The following is a 24,708-nucleotide window of genomic DNA, read 5'->3' as shown; positions in this document are numbered from 1 at the left end:
CTTTAGGAATAAAGTATTCTTGCCAAACGGTTTTAGATTATTTCAATGTACTGGACTTTGAGAAGGATTGAACCAAATCTTAGCCTTGTTTAGGAATGTTTTTATACCCACCTAGAATTAGGCTGAGTGACTTCACTTTTACTTTTCACTCTCATGCTTTGGAGAAGGAAATGGCAACTCACTCCAGTGTTCTTGCCTGGAGAATCCCAGGGACAGAAGAGCCTGGTAGGCTACCATCTCTGGGGTCGCACAGAGTCGGACACGACTGAAGCGACTTAGCAGCAGCAGCAGCAGCAGAATTAGGCTGCTTTGGGATTGTTAACACTTCATTTTCAAATCATGAAAGTATATACTAAGAGACTTTGGATTAATATTTGAAACCAACTGAGAGCTTGAAGGAACTATAGATAAGATAAAACAAATCATAGTCCCCATTTTGTAAATTCAGAAACTGAAGAAGACCCAAACTGCTTGACCTCTAGCAAGCTCTAGTCTCCCAAGTGAGAAACCACCTGATTCCTCCCTCCTGCATCCAGTTTGTTAGCATGGCCAGTAAGTCCCACTTCTAAAATGTATGTCTCTCCATTTACATGCCCAGCACCCTCGATCAGATCACTCATCTTCTGGATCACTGCAGGGGTCTCCTAACTGGGTTTTGGCTTCCTTTCTTCTACTCCAGTCCTCTCTACACTGAAGCCACTTAATGTTTTTAAAGCAAACCATGATGATCTTTTTAAAGCAAACCTTGCTGTAAAAGTTTTAATAACTTTTCAGTCACTTAATCAAAACCACAAACTTTAGTTGTAAAAGTTTGATAAAGAGTCCACCTGCTAAGTTTGATAAAGACCCCACATGCCTCTGAGCCATTCGGCCTGTGTGCCACAGCTGTTAAGCCTGCACCCTGGAACCTGGGAGCCACACTTGCTGAGCCTTTGTGCCGCAGCTCCTGAAGCCCGAGCTCCCTGGAGTCCATACTCTGCAACAGAAGGAGGCACTGCAGTGAGAAGCCCACACACCACTAGAGAGTAGCCCCCCTCACTGCAACTGGAGAAAAGCCTGAGCAAATAAATGAAATTCTTTTTTAAAAAACACAGACTTTATAACTTGGTTTACCAAGCCCTGGGTAAGCTGAGTTTGCTGTTTCTCCAGCTGCGTCTGCCCTTGTCCCTCATGATTGCTGCTCCAACCACATGGGCCTTCCTTTAGATCCTTCCCTTCCAGAATTGCTTTCCTTCTACAGTTGGTCACAGTTTCTAGTTTTGTAATATTTATTTGTGGGTAAGCTTCGTTAGAACACAGATTGACTTTTTATTCATAATTTTGTTTTCTTGACCTAGCAGAAAGCCCAACACATAGTAGATGAGGAATAAATACAGATGAATGGATGAGTCTCTGACTGACTGGATGTTATTGAGCCCCCATTTACAATATATAAATTGTATATACAATTGTATATTCAGTATATAAATTGTAAAATAGTACCCACGGATGGTGGTGGAGGATTCAGCAAGAATATGTGTGATAAGCATTTGTTTCATTTTCCCTCTGTTGATTCTCCTTTGCTTATACAGCGTAATGTAGTGGGTTGTTCTTCAAGCTGTTTTCTGGTCACTTATTGTTTCTGTTAAATTTTTTGTGGCTTGTGTTTATAAGTTATTGTATATAAGTGATTGTTTCTGTTAAATTTGCTATGGCTTATGTTTATAGTGCATTTCATTTATTGAAAATATAAGTGGCTATAACGTGTACTGGAGTATGAATGGTAGAAGAGCAGGGCTGGACAGGTATGACTGGTGATTAAAGAAAGAATAAGAGTCTCATTTGGAGTTAGGTTCAGCTCCATGTGAAAAGAGACTGAGAATCACAGTGGCTTAAAACAAGGCAGAACTATTTCTCTCTAACATAAAAGTCAGGAAGTAAGTGGACTTCCCTGGTGGCTCAGACAGTAAAGAATCTGTCTGCAGAGCACCCAGGTTTGATCCCAGATCAGGAAGATTCCCTGGAAAAGAATTAGACATCCACTCCAGTATTCTTGCCTGGAGAATTCCATGGAAAGAGGAGCCTGGTGGACTACAGTCCATGGGGTTGCTAAGAGTGGGATATGACTGAGCAACTAACACTTCCACTTTTCAGAAAGTAGGCAGTCCAGGACTTTTATGGCAGTTCTGTCCCACGGAGTCCTCAGGAACCCAGATCCCATTCAGCTTGCTTTTCCACTATGCTAGACTCTGGTCCTTATTTGGTTTAAGATGGTGGCCAATCTTTCATGTTCCAGGAAGCAGGATGGATATGTCATTTGTTCTTCTAGAAAGTTTTCTGGAAGCCACATGACACCTCTACTCAAAATACTTGTTAGAAGTTTGTCTTGTGGCTCCTCGCTAAAGGGAAACTGGGAGGTATTGTCTTTGTCGTGTGAGTATACTTAACTGAAAACTTGTATGTTTTAGTTGAATGAAAAATGGCAAAAACGGGTGCAAAATGCGTTCTTTGCAAAGAACGCCTTGGAAAAGACCTGGATTGTGGGAAGGATTGAATGTAGGAGAAGGAAACAGAGAGAAGGTAAGATGGTTGGATGGCATCACCAACTTGATGGACATGAGCTTGAGCAAAGCTCCAGGAGTTGGTGATGGACAGGGAAGTCTGGTGGGCTACAGTCCATGGGGTTGCAAAGAGTTGGACACGACTGAGCAACGGAAATGAATCTGTTAGCACTGTGAAGTATATAGTAATATTAAAGATGAAAGGGTTAATAGTTCATTATTTATCATTATACAGTACTGGTAGGTTGAAACCACTTGAGGTCTTCAGATAACATTGGCTATTTTAGAAGTATGGTTGGGTAAACATTTAGAAAATTGGTTCAGTTCAGTTCACTAGCTCAGTCGTGTCCAACTCTTTGCGATCCCATGAACTGCAACATGCTGGGCGTCCCTGTCCATCACCAACTCCCGGAGTTCACCCAAACTCATGTCTATCAAGTCGATGATGCCATCCAGCCATCTCATCCTCTGTTGTCCCCTTCTCCTCCTGCCCCCAATCCCTCCCAGCATCAGGATCTTTTCAAATGAGTCAGCTCTTTGCATCAGATGGCCAAAATATTGGAGTTTCAGCTTCAACATCAGTCCTTCCATTGGACACCCAGGACTGATCTCCTTTAGGATGGACTGGTTGGATCTCCTTGCAGTTCAAGGGACTCTCAAGAGTCTTCTCCAGCACCACAGTTCCAAAGCATCAATTCTTCGACACTCAGCTTTCTTCACAGTCCAACTCTCACATCCACACATGACCACTGGAAAAACCATAGCCTTGACTAGATGGACCTTTGTTGACAATGTCTCTGCTTTTTAATATGCTGTCTCGGTTGGTCATAACTTTCCTTCCAAGGAGCAAGTGTCTTTTTATTTCATAGTTTCCCCACTGTTTCCCCATCTATTTGCCATGAAGTGATGGGACTGGATGCCATGATCTTAGTTTTCTGAATGTTGAGCTTTAAGCCAGCTTTTCACTCTCCTCTTTCACTTTCATCAAGAGGCTTTTTAGTCCTTCTTCACTTTCTGCCATAAGGGTGGTGTCATCTGCATATCTGAGGTTATTGATATTTCTCCCAGCAATCTTGATTCCAGCTTGTGCTTCATCCAGCCCAGCGTTTCTCATGATGTACTCTGCATATAAGTTAAATAAGCAGGGTGACAATATACAGCCTTGACGTACTCCTTTTCCTATTTGGAACCAATCTGTTGTTCCATGTCCAGTTCTAACTTGCTTCCTGACCTGCATATAGGTTTCTCAAGAGGCAGGTCCCATCTCTTTCAGAATTTTCCACAGTTTATTGTGATCCACACAAAGGCTTTGGCATAGTCAAGAAAGCAGAAATAGATGTTCTTGTGGAACTCTCTAGCTTTTTCGATGATCCAGCGGATGTTGGCAATTTGATCTCTGGTTCCTCTGCCTTTTCTAAAACCAGCTTGAACATCTGGAAGTTCCCGGTTCATGTTTTGCTGAAGCCTGGCTTGGAGAATTTTGAGCATTACTTTACTAGTGTGTGAGATGAGTGCAGTTGTGCGGTAGTTTGAGCATTCTTTGGCATTTCGTTTCTTTGGGATTGGAATGAAAACTGACCTTTTCCTAGCTGAGAAATACATTACAGATGGAGAATTAAATCTGATCTCTTTCAAGGATTTTGAATTCATCATTTAAAAAATATATAGTGCCAGTTTTGCAGTGGCTGTGCTAATCACATGGAAATCTGACCAGTAGACTAGAGAGCAACTGTTTCTTTATTCTTTGCACCTCACCCCCGCCCCCCACCCTGCTTCCTCGTACCCTGCTTGCTTTTAAATCTGTTCACAGACTTTTTCCAAAGTATATGGACTGGGGAGGCATATAGCTCAAGAGGATTGTTCAGGATTCTTGAACTGTGAGAACTGTTTCTGAAACATAATTTGCACCCACCATTTTTTACCACAAGCTTTTATTTTTTAATACTCAGACTAATTTGGTGCAGAGTAATCATTTGGCATACCCTCGATAAAATATTTTATTCTGTAATAATCAATCTGGAGTTTATGGATTTTTAAGAGATAAGATGAGCTTTGGGTTGACTGTTTAGAAAGGAAAAATCATTTGTATCAAGAAAAGAAATTCTGTTGTAACAATATGGGGAACCTAAAAATAATCTTCCAGGATGTTAAACTTTTTATCAGTAAAATGAGAATTTTGAGCCAGCTTTTCCATGAATTGACTCTCTGTGAAAAGTAGGGAGTAAGCTTTTGAGAGGATACATTTTAGTCTAAAGAATGGAAGGATTATGAAGTTGTCATTGAAATTGTTGGCCTATTAAAAAGTTAATCTGATATGGCCTAAAAATTAAATGCCTCACACACACACAAAAAAAACATTTTCTTGCATTGTTCAACTGATAACGGCAAAAACCCCATTGTTGAATTAAATCTGCAGTTATTGTCCATTTTTCCTCCTAGCCATTTTCTCCATTCCTGATTTCTTCAGTGGCTTCCCTTGATGGCTCAGCGATAGACTCCTCATGCCAGTGCAGCAGACCTGGGCGCCATCCCTGGGTCAGGAAGATGCCCTGGAAGAGGAAAGGACAACTCTCTCCAGTGTTCTTGTCCAGGATGGACAGAGGAGCCTAGTTGGGCTACAGTCCACAGGGTCGCTAAATGTTGGGACAGGGCTTAGCGACTAAGCCACAGCAGTGTTTTCAGTACTCACTTACCCATGTCCTTTAAGATGTGAATGCCTTGAAATTAGGGGGCCTGTCATATTCAGTAGGAAATGTAAAACAGTGCTGTATGACACTGTTAACATACAATGTTTCAGTATTTTTTTTATAACTTAATGTATTATGGGCCAATACTTTTTATTCTTGCTCTTTCCCTAGGCTGTGAAATACAATGAATGCGGAGGAATACAAACACCTCTTGCCTAAGTTTATTGCTCTCTTCCCCAGTAACACTTGGTAAGCACTAGTCTGGTTACAGGAGTGTAAAGTTTCTAGCAGGCTCTCTAGAGGCCTGAAAAGGGTGGGGACTTAGTAACAGGATGGAATCTCCAGACCCCCAAACGGAATCACCTCCCCAGTAGGGGCAGGTTGTCAGTATCCAGGGTTTCACAAGGAATATCTTTTAACTATCCTAAGTATCTGTAATAATACTATTATCTTTATTTTAAACTTTACTCTTAATAACACCACAAAGTAGATTCTGTCAGCTCTTTAATAGATACTGAAATGATTCACGGAAATGTTAAGTAACTTGCTCAAGGTCACACAGTTATGTTTCCTAGTAGGAAGCCGGATTAGATTAGTTTGGTTACAGAGCCTGTCTTCTCAATCAGTGTTCTGTTACAGTGTGTCTCCAAGGTGAACATCTCTGGAGATTATTATTCTCAGAAGTCTAAGTCTTAGACTCAAGGACTAAAGCAGCTTGCTCAAAGACACAGCTTTGTCTTGGGATCTGAACTCCAGGCAGGATGACTGCCGAGCCCGTAGTTTGAACCGTCATCAGTATCATTTTATATACTGTCATTTTACACGTTTAAGTTGCTCTCCCCCTAGAGGCACGGAATTCATTGTGCTGCACTTTAATACCCCCATGTTTACTGGTTAAAATACATGAATCCTGCCCCCACTGTCTTTTATATTTTTTCCACTCTATTCCTGAGTCTTGTGACATAATAGAATTTATTTCAGTGAAATTATTTACAGATGGAGATATTGGAGGAAACAATATGTATGTAACATAGCCCCTACCTTCAAGGAGCTTGCTTTCTGTTTGGGAAAAACCAAAGTATAGAATTTGACCTAGAGCAAGAAAACAGGATGTACCTGCCTAGGTCTAAGCAGGTGAAGTTATGTACTGGAGACTTTAGAACAAGCTAAAATTATCCGTATAAACAGAGATTTTGTCTGGGGGCGAGGCCCCCGACAGTGACAGTATATTGTTACTGTACTGGCTTCATGCACAGAATACTTGCCTGTCTTTATTTTGACTTAAAACCGTTTGTATTTTTAAAAATAACTGAATTTTTAGCACACTTTAGTATTTTAGTACAGTTATGTTAGGGTTATAGGTTTTTTCATAAATTGATAATGCGTTTTGTTGTTAAATTCTGGCTTTCTTGTTTATATTATGCTGGATTTTTTTTCCTTTTTTTTTTTTAGTGTTCTGATAAATCAACTGACTTAAGTGTGTGAGGTAACATTAGCCCTGAAGTACCTATTTAAAAATAACTTGTTTGGGAATATTATTGCAGTAAATAGTATGTTACTTTGTTACCTAAACTTTTCACAATCATTTAGATGATTTGTCTTCTAAGATCACTTTTACAGTCTGGTATTATAGATTACAGAACTCTTTGACGAGAGTGTATGCGTACAGTCAGTGGAAGCAGAGTAGATTAGAAAGAGCATGTGTTTACAATTAGGTACAGCTTTACTAATTTGCCAACTATGGATATAGTAATTTCTAAGTCTGTTTTTTCTCTCTACATATGGGAATGTAGCAAGGCCACTGTGAATATTAAATGAGAATGTAACATCTAGCACATCACAAATGTTCAGGAATAGCTATTATGTTTATTAATAAAAATGCTGGTTGACAGATGAAAACAAAGATTGAGGCGGAATCATAGTATTTTCTTGTCATTTTTCTGTGGGAAAATAACCCCGTCATTAGTAAACCAAGAAATGGGGAGGAAACGGAGAAAGCCAACTATAAATTGGTTGTTTTTAACACTTATTTGTAGCTCCAGGATAATTACTTTTATAGGAAGGGAGAAGATTCTTTGCTTTGTGTTAACCCTTTACCTTTTTGGCATATAGATAATTCACTACCAAGGACTTGAAACAATAGATTTATGTAGCTACTCAACAGATTTTAAGGCTTTGTTCCACATCCAGATGGGAAGACAGTATTATTTCTTTTGTGAAATCCAAGTGATTAGTAGAATTTTACAATTAGAATTTCTCCAATATGGGATTATCATTTTTCTCTTTCAAAACATGATTTGGTTGACTAAATTTAACAACTCAGAAATTGTTAATAAATCTTAAATTTCTTTTGTTTAAACTTGTTTACATTCTTGAAAATAACATACATCTAAAAATGGTCTTGAGGAAATAGGAAGAAAACCGTGGGTTTATGGTGTTTATGTTCTCATAAAATGCTCCTCCGTCTCTAGTTCTCTTTCATGGGTTCACTGCAGACATTCTCACTGCAGCTGTCACTATAGGGTTAAACATTTGCTGTATTGTAACATACGAAAGCAGTTAAACTGTTTGGAATTGTTTACTTGCTAAAACCAGTGTTAGTCAGCAGAGGCAGTACACCAGATTTCCTTGTGGCTTTTAGTGGAAAATGTTAAAAGCGCACTCATTTTTCGGTTATAGAATTTTTTAGTTTGATCTGGATTAGTCACAGAACTGGCATGAACCTTCTAATTGTGAAGGCTGCCCAAACGCACTGTTTTTTTCTCCTGCTGGAGGAAGTCACATCCGGAGCAGTAGCTCAGCTCTCTGGTAAGTGAAACATGTGAGCATTACTAGGCATTTCACCCTGCAGTTCTGCAGTCCTTGCTCTTCAGACTGTTGCTCAGTTGGAATGCTTCTATGGGGCCGATCCTGAGGTTCTCTATTTTTTAAGGACCTACTACTCATTTGGAGGTGTCAGTGGCGGTTTGCAAGATCATATGAGGAACAGGAAGGCATCTGAAATCGACTGAAAAGGAAAACTGTAGCGGTTTTCACAGTGGAAGGAAACTATATTGGCACAGAGGCAGATGATTGAATAAAGTAGTTGGCTCAGAGAAGATGCACAGTCTGCTGTTTTTTCCTCTGAATGAAGACTCTTTGATGGAAGCTGCATTCATGTGGAGATCAAAGAAAACACTGGAATGATAAACTACTGGAGTTTTCTCCCTCTCTTTTTTAAAAATGAAAAGCCTGAAGCCGTAATTTGAGCTCAAATGCCTTCTAATTCCTTCGCAGCCTGCCTGTTCCATTAGGATTCTCCGCTAACACCGTTTCTGCTTGGTGCCTGTGCCCTTTTGCTGGAGCAGCCACAGACCACTGCCTGATGGAGGAAGAATGAACACTCTGCTTTTCCTGTGCTGTCGATGGGAATAAAGCTAACTGTTTCTTCTCTTATATGGAATATCTGGATTAATCAAGCCGTATTCTAGTACCAAGAGTCCTATTGTCTCTTGTGGTCTGACTCATTGCATGTAAATGTACTGCAGCTTTGCTATTAATGCAGAGTGTTGTTTTTTTTTTCTTTTTCAAACACAGAAAGAATTGTCAACCTCTGAGCAACATTTTGAGAGCTCTAGCTGTATTTTTTTTTTTTTTTTTTTTCTGGATAGTATCTATATTAAACCAGCGAAGCTGAAGAAGTGGAGACAAATTAGAAGTGGAAACCGAATAGTGAGATTTTATATTTTATTTTCAATGATAAGCAAGCCAGCTGCTGGTAACTATGACCTTGCAGGCAGGAGTGGGTATAGCTGTGATCGTCTGTCTCAGCACTTGCTCCTCATCTTATTCTGTTGTGTGTGGTGCTATCACCCAGACAGTGATCTTTTTATGCAAGTGAATTTCTGTAAAACAGAGTAGTAATATGACTATTTTGGTAGCGGAAAAATAGTCTTAAATGAGCTTGTTCTGGATTCAGTTTTAGTTCTTGACATGTTGATGTGAAATTTCTTTTAAGTTTTACAGTAACCCGACAAAATAATAGAATTTGGGGTTGTTTGTTTTTTTTTTTTTTAGGAAGTTATGTAGTTATAATTTTAAGCTTTAGTTTTTCTGATAGTACTTATTAACTTTAAAAACACCAGCTGTGCTATTTCAAGGATGATTCTAAGTGCTGTACAGAAGAGGAGGAAAAGCTACTTGTGCTCTTCCATCTGTGACTTTTATCACATAGCTTAGAATTCAGCTTTTTAAAAGAACGAATGAGTCGAGTGTGTATTGTTGTTTTGGAGGAGGTAGAAGATGAGTCTCCTGCATTCATTTGTAAATTGCCACAGGAAAATAAATCCCTACATTCTGCACCTTCGGGAAATGTATTGGTAAGATACAAGAGTTTATATGTTTACTATCTTTTACTGAACTAGCAGGGTAAATTTTATTTTTTAAGAATAAATGCAAGTTAATTTCCACTAGTTACATTAAAAACCCAAGTGAAAGCAATATAGGTGTGTGAGTGTGATGTAATATTACTTGTGTATAAATGCACACATTTCCTATTTTCACTTTTTCAGATGTTTAGATAACATTTCAGACTTTATCTCTTAATCTGTTAAAATGAGTTTAAAAAATAATTTGAGGATAGTAGGCTACAGCACCCATGTTTCAGTTTTTACTTGTGGTTTTAGAAACTGATGTGGCAAGTATGAGGAACTGTGTGTTTTAGGAAAGTTGGCTGTTGCCAGCAGCACCGAGGCACAGCCTTCTCTGTAGTGAATTTTATATATGTACATGCAGGGCTGTTACAGAAAAAGAATCAGGCTTCATCTTTAATTTTATTTTTAAAGCTTTGTCAATTAACTTTTTGTTTGAGAGTATAATGTGATACCTTATCAGAGAAGCTATATCGTTGATTAAGAACTTGTTATATTTAGACATGCATGTGTCTGCCTCTTCATGTTACTCAGATTTACAGTAATTTTTGGTCTTTGAATAGCAGTGATTTTCATCAGCTGTCAGGTTTTCTTTGGATTTTTATCTTTACACATGGAATGCTAACTCATGCAAATTATTCGGGTGCCCGAAACAGAGCTGCTCGAGGAGGCTTCCTCTGTGGGCTCCTTGTCAAATGCCTGTTTGACGAGCTGTGTCCTGCAAGTATGTGTTGAGATGTCTCACTTGTATTTATTTGGAAGATACTTTCTTCTTACCATCTGTATAAAAAAAGGTTTCCACTCATATAAAATCTAATTATGGTATTATACTACCTAATTTTGGTCATATGGAATTGATTGTTTTTTAATTAGGCCTACTCTTTTTTCCAAAGAGGAATCTTGTACTTTCATATAATTTGACTTCATGAAACTTGGTTCATGTCAAAAGCCAAGTGATTTTTGTTGTGATAGGGAAGAAAAATTTTAGATTTAAAAGTTATGTGGAAATAGCTTTAGAATCATCCATGTGGTATGATTAATGTTTTTATTACTCTCTTGTATTTTAGCCCTCACTGGTGCAAGCTATATTTAATGGAGATCCTGATGAAGTTCGAGCACTAATATTTAAGAAAGAAGATGTTAACTTTCAGGTAAAACAGTTTCACTGATACCAGCCTTGAAGCGTACTTTGCTAGAGTTGATGATTTTTTTAAAAGACCTAACACAATTCTGTAAGTTTGTCTAAGCAAAGGTAGAAAGGTCTTGAGGCAAAAAGGAAAGGACTGGACGTGTATATTCAGGGTAATTACTAAAACCTAGGACAACTAGGAGTCAGTGAAGGAATTTTGTTCCCCCAACCTTTTACTTTGAAATTTTTCACAGAAAAGTTGAAAAACTTCTTTGAATACCCATATAATCTCCATCATTGATAACATTTGCCGTATTTGCTTTCTCTCCAATATTTACACAAGTTATTTTTATACTACACATATATTTATTCTTTTTCTGAATCCCATTTGAAAGTAAGTTACAGACGTCATGACACTTCACTGTTAAATATTCAGATGACGATTCTTTTTTGTGAACTTAAAATAAGAGACATATCTTAAATTTATAATATATCTAACTTGGTTCTGAGGTCAAATTTGCTTTCTGTAAGCAATCATGGTAAACATTATACACAAAGATGCATCTGTTTGGGTATCACAGTAAATAAAAACATTGTTTGAAAGTTCTTCAGACTTTTAAAGATACAGTGGATTTAACATTCAGGACTGACGTGAGGGACAGTTTTGGAAAGAGTGGGTATGTAGATAATTCTGTGTATGTTTCTCCAGTGGCAAAACTTTTTAATTTACTAAGCTGAGCTGGGTGAAAATATATAATTAACTGTAATAAAATCAAAATTTTTAGTGTATATATTTTTACTGGAAGTTAATGTTTTCAGTATCTTTTTCATACGTTATTCACTTCTCTAAATGATGGAGAGTAGGGAGAAGTCGTGATTCATAAGGTCCCTATAGCAACAGCAAAACAGATGACCTGGAATTGATTGGCCAGTTCTAAGAAAGCCGTGTTCTGCCAGCTCATCTCCAGCTCTCATCTTTCCCCTGTTCTTTTGGACCGTGCTATCGTGACCACTTGATGTTAAGTAGATATAAGAAGTATCTTATTTTTTAAGGTTGAATTAACTGAGTAAATTCGAATCGTTAGTTAAAATGATTCATCCTTACATTCTAAAATGTAACCAAAATGCTATCGTTACATTTTTCCCTTAATCATTGTGTTTAAGTTTATATTTACTGGAAACATTTACCTCATTCAGGATTTATTTTAAATGAAGTGCTGGTTACTTTATATAATTGGGGTGTCCTGGAGTGGGGTGCCATTGCCTTCTCCCTGGAGAGTATACTCAAGACAAAATAATTGTAGGGGTATACACTTAGGAAAAGGAGAAAAAGGCATTCTGTTCTATTTAACATACTGTTTTTTGTTTGTTTTAAACAGAACTAACAAATCTTATCTTATTGAGGAAGTTTGGTGTATAATCCTACTAACCATGGTTAATATCTCTATCATTATAAAGCCTCAATATAGCCAACTGCTTTTCTGCTATAATAATCAACTTATCTTAAATTTTAAAAGTTTTATGCTCAAAAGATTGTTTTTGAGAATCAGTTTATTCCACTGTGATATCCTTAGAAACTGTTCTGTGTCTGTAGTGTGTGACCTCTTAACTTTTATGACTTTTCGTCTTTGCTTTTCTCCTTACAGATTCCTTTCTTTGCTTACTTTTAAAATATTGTTTGTTAACATCTGCTAGCTTGATCGCTTGTCTGAAACATAGACCCACGCTTAGAACTAAAAGCTTGGTTAGTGTTTCAAATCAGTAGACCCTTCTTGAGGGTGACTTTGTCTTTAATGATTCATGGGGTTTTGACAATTTTTTAATGGTTCCTTTCTTCTTGTGACTCTTGATAATTGACAGTATTGTCATCATCATATTTGTTAAGTCTTTGGCCATTCTTGTAATTTAGGGTGGCAATTTTTTCCCCTTATTTTTATCCTCCATGATAAGGAATTGCATAGGATTTTAAGAGGCAAGTGTATGTTTGTAATAAAACTTACACTGTTCTATAACATAAAACCTACTCATTCTGGATAGGTAATAAAATATTTTTAAGCTTTATGTCAGTGCAGCAGTGGTGTTTTCTAAAATAATTTATTCAAATGAATATTTGAGAATGACATCTTTTTGAAACTTACATTTTTTTAAGTTATTTTTGTTCTTAGAGTGGGTATAAGAGTTCAGATTTGTCTCTATACTGTTAAATAAGCATTGTTATTAATTTAGGTTAGCTTCTTGAGTCATATCCTGAAGTATTGAATACTATGGACCACTAAATAGCATCTTTCTTAGTAACGTATCTGATTTTTTAAAAACTGATATAAATATTATGCGTTCATATACTTTGGTCTGAGAAGGAAGTCTTTTATTATAGAAGCTACCTGAGATGATTTCACTAGAAAATATGGGAGTTTTCTTTTTGGAGACTTTGGCCCACAAGTGGTTGACTATCTAAGTAAATACAGGAATTTGTTGCTTATACAGGAATTTAGTCCGGAACAGGGTGTTTGGGGCTTGGTTAAGACAATAATATCATGGCCCTGGGTGAGCTTCTCTCTGAGACTCTTGGCTTTCTCCTCCTGGTAAAGAGATAACTGCTGCATCCTGCACTTAAGACAAACAACCAGAAAAACTGGAAAGGAAACTCTCTGTAAATTTCCTTTTTTTCTTCTTTAATCAAGCAAAAGCTCTTTTTCAGAATCCCTACAAAACTCCCTGAGATTCCTTGGTTACAAGCCCACTGTAAACCAGTCCACCAGCAGAGGTAGAATGGGATTAGCTTTTTGCTTAGAAAAGTCATTGTTCATCACCAGGTTCATCCTGTGGCATGAGAATAGCAGCTTATCCTCAGTGATTATATTGAACTCTATCTGGAGAAAATCAGCATTTTCAGGAAGGAATAAAGGGAAATAGTTGTTTGGATAGGTAACCTAGTAGAAGATTTTTGATTGCCTAAAAACAGTTGAAATAGCAAACTTTTAGAAAAATAGGTCACTCAGATGTGGAAGAAGCACTGTATGCCAAATAGGTGGAAAAGTTAAAAAAAAAAAATTCAAAGGAAGGTTGATATTCATAATTTAAAGAATTTAAGAAGGCTTTCTTATCTCTGCTTGCTGTTCTTTGGAACTCTGCATTCAGATGGGTGTATCTTTCCTTTCCTCTGTTGCTTTTTGCGTCTCTTCTCAAGTGAATGTTCTGCAGTGAACAATGCAAAGAAAGAGGGAAACAATAGAATGGGAAAGACTAGAGAACTCTCCAAGAAAATTTGAGATACCAAGGGAACATTTCATGCAAAGATGGGTACACTAAAGGACAGAAGCAGTATGGACCTAACAGAGGCAGAAAAGATTAAGAAGAGGTGGGAAGAATACACAGAAGAACTGTACAAAACAGATCTTAATGACCCGGATAACCAACATGGTGTGATCACTCGCCTAGAGCCAAACATCTTGGAGTGCGAAGTCTAGTGGGCCTTAGGAAGCTCATCTACGAACAAAGCTAGTGGAGATGGTAGAATTCCAGCTGAGCCATTTCCAATCCTAAAAGATGATGCTGTGAAAGTGCTGCACTCAATATGCCAGCAAATTTGGAAAACTTAGCAGTGGCCACAGAACTGGAAAAGGTCAGTTTTCATTCCAATCCCAAAGAAAGGCAATGCCAAAGACTGTTCAAACTACCACACAATTGCACTCATCTCACATGCTAGCAAGGTAATGCTCAGAATCCTTTAAGCTAGGTTTCAACAGTATGTGAACAAAAAACTTCCAGATGTACCAGCTGGATTTAGAAAAGGCAGGGGAACCAGAGATCAAATTGCCAACATCCGCTGGATCATAGAAAAAGCAAAAGGATTCCAGAAAAAAACCTGTTTCATTGACTATGCTAAAGCCTTTGACTCTGTGGATCACAACAAACTGGAAAATTTTCTTAAAAGATGGAAATACCAAACCATCATACCTGCCTCCTGTGAAATCTGTATGCAGATCAAGAAATAACAGTTAGAATTAGTCATGGAACAGTGAACTGGTTCAAAATTCGGAAAGGAGTACATGAAGGCTGTATATCGTCACCCTGCTTGTTATATGCCAAGTGCAGGGCTGGATGAAACGCAGGCTAGAATCAGGATCACCAGGAAAAATAACAGTAACCTCAGATATGCAGATGACACTACCCTAATGGCAGAAAGTGAAGAGAAAGTAAAGAGCCTCTTGATGAAAGTGAAAGAGGAGAGTGAAAAGCTGGCTTAAAACTCGAAAAAACAAAGATCATTGCATCTAGTCCCATCCCTTTCATGGCAAATAGATGGGGAAACAGTGGAAACAGTGAGAGACTTTATTTTCTTGGGCTCTAAAATCACTGTAGATCGTGACTGCAGCCATGAAATGAAAAGACGCTTACTCCTTGGAAGAAAAGCTATGGCAGACCTAGACAGCCTATTAAAAAGCAGAGTCATCACTTTGCTGGCAGAGGTCGGTATGGTTCTTCCATTAGTGATGTACATATGTGAGAGTTGGACCATAAAGAAGGCTGAGCGCTAAAGAATTGATGCTTTTGAACTGTAGTGCTGGAGAAGGCTCTTTACAGTCCCTTGGACAGCAAGGAGATCCAACCAGTCCATCCTAAAGGAAATCAACCCTGAATATTCACTGGAAGAGACTGATGCTGAAGCTGAAGCTTCAGTACTCTGGACAGGCCAGCTGATGCAAAGAGCTGATGCATTGGAAAAGACCTTAATGCTGGAAAGATTGAGGGCAGAAGGAGAAAGGGGTGACAGAGGATGAGATGGTTGGATGGCATATTGACTCAATGGCTGTAAGTTTGAGCAAACTGGGAGACAATGAAGGACAGGGAAGCCTGGTGTGCTGCAATCCATGGGGTCGCAAAGAGTTGAATATGACTGAACAACTGAACAGCAACAATGTAAAGAACAGTTTACAAGATATTTGAACAGGAATATAATTTGAAAGGTCTAAGTGCTTCTTAGACCTTATTGTGAAAGTGAAAGTTGCTCAGTTGTGTCTGACTCTTTGTGACCTCATAGACTATATAGTCCATGGAATTCTCCAGGCCAGAATATTGGAGTGGGTAGCCTTTCCTCTTCTCCAGGGGATCATCCCAAGCCAGGAATCAAACCCAGGTCTCCCTCATTGCAGGCAGACTCTTTACCAGCTGAGCCACAAATCCATTTTACTCTTTAGGACTCACTTTTGTTGTAAAATGTGTAGGTTTACATTAACGGCCCTCATGGTTTTTTTCACGCCCTAAACTTAAAGGCACTAAAAATGTCAGACGAATGATCTGCTTTTGTCCAGAAGTTTTCATTTGTGTTTTCAGATTTATATGGCAATAATAATAATACCTTTCCCTAGTATTATCAGAATTTAATGCCATATTATGGAGCCCAAATAATTTGAAATATTAATTACACATTTCAGAGGAAAGGTATGACTTTATTAGAAAATTTTCCACAAGCAGGAATTGTTTTTTTCTATCCAGAGTAATATAAATTGGTGTTAATTATTGAGTTTGTATTTCAGAGGCAGCAGTGTGCCTAAACCTTTTTATGGTTACTTGCTGTAACTCACACAACAATCTTGTAAAGTTGGTAGGTTGACATTTCCATTCCAGCAATAGGTGACAAAAATAAAACTCAGGAAGTGTTTGGCAGAACAGAATTTGAACCTATGTGGATTTGACAGAACCTGGGGAAGTTAAAAAGTAAATTCGAGATATTTGTTTCTTTTGCCAAATAGTGCCATAAAACAGTAATGGTTTTAAAAAAAATGGATTTTTTCCCCCTAAAAGTTAACGTCCACATTCTGTATACAAATGTAATCCTAAATTTCATAATCAAATACTGGTAAATTTTAGCATTGCAAATAAGTGAATAAACAAGCCTCCCTTAGTGCCATAGTTTTGGGCTGGATAAAAATGTCATTCAAAGTAGTATCAAACCAGGGGTAATTATAATCCAGCCAACAGTGCTTTCAGTGTTTAAATCAGAGGAAGTCTTAGATTATGAATTCTGTGACTGTGACCCTTTTTAAACTCAGAAGAGTTGATTTAAGAACTAGTCAGTAGATCTTGCCTGTATCATATAAGCTTGATAATTTTGAAAATGCTACCTTGTATATTTTGCATATTGGTTTCTAAATTTAGATGTACTTTTTTATTGAAAATTTTTTAGAATTGATTTTGCCAAAGTAGTCTTAAAAATACTGACGTCTGTTAAGCTTTCAAAAATACTTTCTGGGATCATGGAAATGAGGTTGCTTTACTCTCTCAGATGAAGTTGTTTGGCAAATACATACGTGTGCATATGTGTGTGTGTGTACATCACACAAGCAGATCATTTGTTTTCAGTATTATTGTAATAAGATTGTTGGCAGTTCACACAAAGTAGTAAACCATAAGTTTACACAAATTGCCTGAACTCCACCCACCCTCATTCTTCAGTGTTCTCTAGCCTTTTCTAGAAATTACTAAGAAAAACCCTAATCTTTAACAAATCTTTCTGGTGACCACACGCTGCTTCTGCTGGCTGTCAGCACACCAAGCTGTTCATGTTCTGGAAGAGGTCTTTAACAGCCTCTTCTCTCAGTTTGCTTGAGGTTACTACGGGTACTCTCTGTCCCCAGAACGTATGTGTGTGCCTAATCTTTTGCAGCTTTTCACAGTAATTGGTATTGGAGCCCACAAACCCCCAGCCCACCTCACGTGCACCCACACAGTTCCCAGCTGGCCTCCACTGAGCATGTGGTAAAGCAGGGAAGGATTGGAGAGAGAAGAGCCATCTTAGCTCCCACCCTTGAGAGGGTCACCTGTAGTTTCTCCATCCCGAAATACTGCACCTCTCTTTTGTTCTTGCTAGTGCTTCTAGGTTTCAGCCTCAGACTTTCAAAGTTTCTTTACCAGCGTCCAGCTTTCCTCCAGGATCCATAAATGAGCCTATGTTCCGTGTCGTTGCCTGTGAATGTCTTATTATGATAGTCCTGAAACAAAGAAAGTTTTGTCCAATGAAACCAGCAGTTTTTGCAGCTAGAAACTGATGGTGACTCATCTCTGATGGTGACTTATCTCTGTATTCCACTAACTACTTTTTATTTAACATATATTTTCCCCCGTTTTTCCTTTTTTTTTATCCACAATGTATTTGGAGAATTAGTCCATACTAGCCCACTCTAGTACTCTTGCCTGGAAAATCCCATGGATGGAGGAGCCTGGTAGGCTGCAGTCCATGGAGTCGCTAAGAGTCGGACATGACTGAGTGACTTCACTTTCACTCTTCACTTTCATGCGTTGGAGAAGGAAATGGCAACCCACTCCAGTGTTCTTGCCTGGAGAATCCCAGGGATGGGGGAGCCTGGTGGGCTGCCGTCTATGGGGTCACACAGAGTCAGACACGACTGAAGCGACTTGGCAGCAGCAGCAGCCTAGAGAGAGCTTCCTTATTCCTTATATTCACATAGTTCTGCCCTTATGTGTTTATAAGAATTTATTTAATCAGTCCCCCTCTTAGAGGACATTTGAGTTATTTTTAGTCTTGCTGATTGGTAGTAAATGAGATAAATTCACCAAGTAAAGAAAAATTCTAATGAGCAAGCAGAATTTTTATTTAATTAATAATTTTTTTTAAGTGAAAGGTTTATTTAGGGAAATACATAATCCATAGATGGGGCTTCCCTGGTGACTTAGTGGTAAAGAATCTGCCTGCAGTGCGGGAGACGTGGGTTCAGTTCCTGGGTCAGGAAGATCATCTGGAGGAGGAAATGACAACGCATTCCAGTATTCTTGCCTAGAAAGTCCCATGGGCAGAGAAGCCTTGTAGGCTACAGTCCGTGGGGCTGCAAAGTCGGACATGACTGAGCACATATGCACACACACTTCATAGACAGAGTGTAGGCTGACTCAGAAGATGAGCACATGCTAGCAAAACTTTTATAATATTGGAATTTATTATGAGTTATTATAAATATATTATCAGCTTCCCAAATAGACTAAATGCTCTATAAGTTCTTTATTTGAAGCAGTTTTAATGGACATGTTTATGTAAATTGATGGTAGATAAATAATGGTAAATATATAACAAAAATGTCATAGATTGTGTCCTGAATTTTAGACTGAGCTGAACTTGCTAATTGCTCTGATAAGTCTCAATTAGTGCCTCAGTCTTTTTTTATATTTTATTGAGATATAGTTGACATGCAGTAAGTTACATATATTTGAAGTGTACAATTTTATAAGTTTTGATATGGGTGTACGCCTGTGAAGCCATCACCACAGTCAAGATAGTTAACATTCCTATTATTCTCAAAAGATTCTGTTTGCCCCCGACCTCTGATCTACTTTGTGTCACTAGATATTAACTTGAATGCTTTATACGGTAGGTCCTTCTTTTGTCTAGCTCCTTTAACTCAGCATAACTATTCTGAAATTCATCCATCTTGAGGCGTATGCTAATAGTTCATTACTTTCTGTTGCTAATAGTATTCATTTGTATTGATATACACAGTTTGTTTATCCACTCACCTGTTGATAGAGTTTGAGGGATTTTTTTGTTGTTGTTACAAATAAAGCTGCTTTGAAGGTATGTCTACAAGTCTTTGTATGAACATATGCTTTCCTTTCTCTTGGGTAAATATCTAGTGGCAGAATGTTTGGACCATATGGTAGGTGTATGTTTCACTTTTTAAGAAACTGCCAACTGTTTCCAAACTGGATCAACCGTTATACATTCCCACCAGCAGGACCTGAGAATTCCAGTTTTTTCCACATCCTACCAATGTTTGGTATGATTAGTGTTTTCTAATCTTAAACATTCTAATAGATGAGTATCTCACTGTAGCTTTGATTTACATTTCTGAGATAACTCATGATGTTGAGCATCTTTTCATTGCTCCTAGGGAGTCTTTATATCCTTTCAGAAATGTCTTTTCAGATGTTTTTGGTAGTATTTTGTCTTACTAGATGGTTTCTTACTCTTGAGTTTTGAGAGCTCTTTATGTGTTCTGAACACAAATCCTCAATCTGTGGCTTTATTTTCACTCTTATGAGTGTTTTTGGAGAGCAGAGGTTTAAAAATTTGATGATATCCAGTTTATCAATTTATTCTTTTATGGATTTTCATTTTGGTGATATGTAAAAAAAAAAAATCTGTATCTCAGTGTCACATAGATTTTCTCCTATCTTCTAAAAGTTTTGTTGTTGTTGTTGTTCATTCACCGAGTCATGTCCGACTCTGTGAGCTGTAGCACGCCAGGCTCCTCTGTCCTTCACTGTCTCCCGGAGTTTGCTTAAATTCATGTCCATTGAGTAGGTGATGCTAGCTGACCATCTCATCCTCTGTCTCCCCCTTCTCCTTTTGCCTTCAGTCATTCCTAGTGTCAAAGGCTTTTCCAGTGAGTCAGCCCTTCTCATCATGTGACCAGAGTATTAGATTCCCAGCTTCAACATGAGTCCTTCCAATGAATATTCAGGGTTGATTTCCTTCAAGATTGCCTAGTGTGATCTCCTTGCAGTCCAAGGAACTCTCAAGAGTCTTCTCCAGCACCACAGTTTGAAAGCATCAATTCTTCAGCGCTCAGCCTTCTTTATGGGCCAGCTCGCAAACATCTGTACATGACTACTGGAAAAACCATAGCTTGACTGTATGAACCTTTGTTGGCAAAGGAATGTGTCAGCTTTTTAATATGCTGTCTAGTTTTGTCATAGCTTTACTTCCAAGGAGCAAGCATTTTTTAATTTCATGGCTGCAGTCACCATCTGCAGTGATTTTGGAGCCCAAGAAAATAAAATCTGTCACTGTTTCCATTATTTTACCTTCTTTTTGCCATGAAGTGATGGGACCTGATGCCATGATCTTCGTTTATTGAGTGTTGAGTTTTAAGCCAGCTTTTTCATCTCCTCTTTCACTCTCATCAAGAGCGTCTTTAGTTCCGCTTCGTTTTCTGCCATGAGAGTAGTATCATGTGCATATCTGAGGTTATTGATATTTTTCCCAGCAATCTTGATTCCAGTTTGTGCTTCATCCAGCCCAGCATTTTGTGTGATGTACTCTGTTTATAAGTTAAATAAGCAGAGTGACAATATACAGTTTTGTTGTACCCCTTTCCCAGTTTTGAACCAGTCATTTGTTCCATGTCTGCTTGTAACTGTTGCTTCTTGACCTGCGTACATGTTTCTCAGGAGACAGGTAAGGTGGTCTGATATTCTCATCTCTTTAAGCGTTCTCCACAGTTTGTTGTGATCCACACAGTCAAAGACTTTAGTGTAGTCAGTGAAGCAGAAGTAGATAAATTTTACATTTAGATCTATAGTCTGAGTTAATAATTGCATGTGATACAGGGTATACATCAAAGTTCATTTTTTTAATATATGGATATATCCAGTTGTTAACATACTTGTTGAAAATGAGAGTTCCCCAGCAGCCTGGTGGTTTTGGATTCCAAACTTGTAGTGACGTGGCCTAGGTTCACTCAGTCCCTCATCGGGAACCACACAGCATGGTTCCCTCCCTCCTCCCCCCAAAATCTTGAAAACTCTGTGCTTCTTCACTGAATTGCCTTTCATCTTATTAAAGTCAGCCGTGCCTGTGTGTGTGGATCTGCTATGGACGCTGTCATGTCCCGTTGATGTTTGTCTGGCTCCACACCAGTACCACACTGCTATGATAGCCGAGTTTTATAGTAAGTCTTGAAATTACCAGCTTTTTTCTCCTTCAAGATTCTTTTGGCTATTCTAGGTCAATTGCATTTCTATGTGAATTTTAGAATCAGCTTGTCAGTTTCTTGAGGAAGAAAGAAATCAGGCTTGTGTTAATCTATAGATCAGCTTGGCAAAAATTAAAATTTTAGCAGTATTGAGTCTCCTTACCTTTGAGCAACTTATATATTTCTCTATTTAGGTCATTTTTAATTTCCCTCAGCAAATTTTTTAATTCCACTTTTACTTTTTTTTTTTCAGATTTGTCCATATCTTACACATTTTGTTCCTACTATAAATGTTGTTTAATTTCAAAATAGAATAATTTTTCCCCACTCCTGAGGTAATTTTTCCTGAGTACATTGCCCAAGGCTCTGAGAGTGGTAAGTTTCTCAAACCTGGCTGGTAGGAACAGTACACAGTTCCCTGTGTGAGGACTGAGTACTGTCTCCTCTGATGCGTGCGTTCCCGTTGGCAATGATATGCACTGCTGTGTTAAGTCACTTCTTCGTGTCCAACTCTGAACTCATGGACTATAGCCCGCCAGGCTCCACTGTCCATGGGGTTCTCCAAGCAAGAATACTGGAGTGGGTTGCCATTTCCTTATCACCTCCAAATTGTGTTTTTTGTTGGGATGCATGAGTGTGTGTGAAAAATCTTTCATATTACAATGATTCGTGGCCCTCCCAAGGGCCAAAGAACATAAATTAGGTACACAGTCATTAAAATTTCCTCAAGGCAATTAGGAAAGAGTAGTCTAAAAAGTCTCTTGGGTTCAAGTGATAAAGAAAAAAAGATTGAAAAGCACTGCTTTTATCATTTTGGGTGGTTCTTTTCACAAGTCTCCACTCGTTACAAGTCCCTTGCACATGTGCTGCTCAGTTCTTAGCACAAAGGATATTGTGCAGGTCTCTAGGATTCTCTTTTTGCATCATCTCTCCACTCTGATACTCTGCCCTGAGAATTCTTATCCTGGTTTTCTCCCCAGACTGCCAGCTCTGTCTCTTCAGCTCAGGGAAATATGCCTATTAAAAATATACTTAGCTCTGTAAAAGCCATTGAGAAGCATTTTACTGATTGAAGCAGCTGACATTCCAGGGAGTGTTTTCACACTTGCACCTTACATGTTTTGTGGAATGGCAATTTTCTATGATAGTCCAGCAGTCTTTTTGAAAAAGAATTTTTCTACATTAGTTTTCAAAACAATTGTGTTGTATCTGATAATTAAAATTGCCCATTCATAGATGGCATCACCTTTGCCTCCTCTTACTCTTATTGATATGGAATTTTGGTGTTTTTTTCTTTCTTTTTTTTTTTTCTAAATGAAAAGCAAGTAAGCCTTAGCCTAGGAATATCTGATTGCTGCTAAATGTGTACACCAGAGAGTAAATTCAATGTTTAGGATGCTCTGTGGACTTGTCATTTTAATATTACTACTGATAGAGCAATATCTAGATTACAACATGAATTAAAACTAGATTCAAAACTTCTTAAATAGAATTTGCTCCAGGGCAAGAATCAAGCCTTCGATTGTGTAAGATGGATAGCACTGGAAAGGGATTTTGGAGGTATAGTAGTTATGTCATTCAGCTGAGAGCCCTGGAGTTTGATGTGGTCGCTTGCATTTAGCAGAGATAGCTTACGAGCCTCATTTTCTTAATGTCCAGTTCCGTTTTCTGTCCGTGTTGTCCCCACTGGCTTCTCACCCCTGTTTCTGCCCAGTGACTTATGATTAGAACAAATGTCTTAGCTTTTCTCTTGTAGCTGTAAGTGTGTAAGCCCTTGGTAAATATTTAGTAGTCTGACTTGATAGAATTTGGCGTGCTGGTTCACTCCCTTAACAACAATGTGCTGTCAGTTGTGCCGGGTCCCGGGGAGACCATCATGCATGCTGTTCCCCGTGTCGCTGATGCTCTGTCCCGGCTCTGGGGGTCAGCTGTGCCCACATTGCTCTCAGCTCTCTCTGTCTCGCCTTCCACTTCTGTTCATTCTACAAGTTGCAGCTCGTGGCAGTCAGGGTGCTTCCAGTGGTCCACAAAGTCCTCCTTTCCTGGTGTACATATCCTGTAGAATCCCCTGTACTGTAAATATGATAGGATGGCACTCGTGTGAGTCTGTGACATCTGGCACAGTTGACTTTCCAAAGGTGAGATTAGCTGGGTGGGCCTGACCTAATGATGTGAACTGTTTAAATCTGGGTCTAGAGTCAGAAACAAAGGGAGTAAGGAATGTGATATGAGACAGATTCTCTGTTGTTGGTTTTGAAGATGGAGGGGCCACAGGTCAACGATTATCTGTGGGAGCAGAAGGAAGGAACCTTCTGGTTGGTAGTCAGGAAGGAAGATTGGAACTTCAGTCTCACAACCACAGGAACCAGATTTTGCCTGAATGAGCCTTGGAAGTGAATTCTTCCTTAGTCAGCCGTCCTTTTGTGAGCACAGCCCATTGACACCTTGGTTCCAGCTTTGCGAGCTACCCTCAGCAGAGAACCCAGCCAACACCATACCTGGACTTCTACCCTACAGAACTCTAACCAGTAGATGATTATTGCTTTAAGCTGCTGTACTTATGGTCATTTCTTATGCTGCAATACAAAATGAATATAAGGTGTAAGTGTCTCTTTTTATGGAGCACCTTTCCTGGCCCCCTGGGTGGTATTATGTCACCCCAATCAGATGGCTGTATTGCTTTGAACGTCTTTGTAACATCTTAATTTAGTTGTGTCATGTTCAGTAACTCTCTGGAGATAGACACCTTGTTTGAAATCTCTGTATTTACACCCAGTATAGTCATCCCTCATCGGTAGACTGTTGGTTCTAGGAACTCCCCACTGTTACCCTATCTCATCTGCCAGATAGCCAAAATCTGTGCATGCTCAACAAGACCCTTGTATGAAATAGTAGTATATGCCATTTGTATAACCCATATATACCCTCCCATTCTCCCATATACTTTAAATCATCTCTAGATGACTTACAATATCTAATACAGCATAAATACTATGTATATAGTTGTAAATACAATGTAAATGCTATGTATAGCCGCTGGCCTGAGACAAATTCAAGTTTTGATTTAGGGAACTTTCTGGAATTTTTTTTCTCAAGTATTTATGATCCAGGTATACAAAGGACTGACTATAGGTTCAATTCTGTTCAGTTGCTCAGTCGTGTCTGACTCTTTGTGACCCCATGGACTGCAGCACGCCAGGCTTCACTGTCCATCACCAACTCCTGGAGCTTGCT

The 24,708-nt window shown here is 38.6% G+C and overlaps 1 protein-coding gene across 3 annotated transcripts in view; it reads left to right on the top strand.

Annotated features, from left to right (window-relative positions):
- ANKRD28 (ankyrin repeat domain 28) overlaps positions 1–24,708 on the top strand; it is a 216,289-nt gene that overhangs the window by 81,935 nt on the left and 109,646 nt on the right. The window contains exons 1-2 of one of the 3 annotated variants that reach the window (XM_055569968.1): positions 8,050–8,938; positions 10,704–10,787. In XM_055569968.1, the coding sequence (XP_055425943.1) occupies positions 8,744–8,938; positions 10,704–10,787 (279 nt within the window). In that variant the 5' untranslated portion in view covers positions 8,050–8,743. Of the gene's footprint in view, positions 1–8,049; positions 9,586–10,703; positions 10,788–24,708 lie in introns of those variants that run through there. The other 2 variants (XM_055569969.1, XM_055569970.1) reach the window with 2 other exon arrangements.

The sequence above is a fragment of the Bubalus kerabau genome, chromosome 2, assembly GCF_029407905.1.
Source record: "Bubalus kerabau isolate K-KA32 ecotype Philippines breed swamp buffalo chromosome 2, PCC_UOA_SB_1v2, whole genome shotgun sequence".
Taxonomy (NCBI): domain Eukaryota; kingdom Metazoa; phylum Chordata; class Mammalia; order Artiodactyla; family Bovidae; genus Bubalus; species Bubalus kerabau.
Note: the sequence above shows the minus strand (reverse complement) of the source record. Positions and strands in the feature narration are given on the sequence as shown.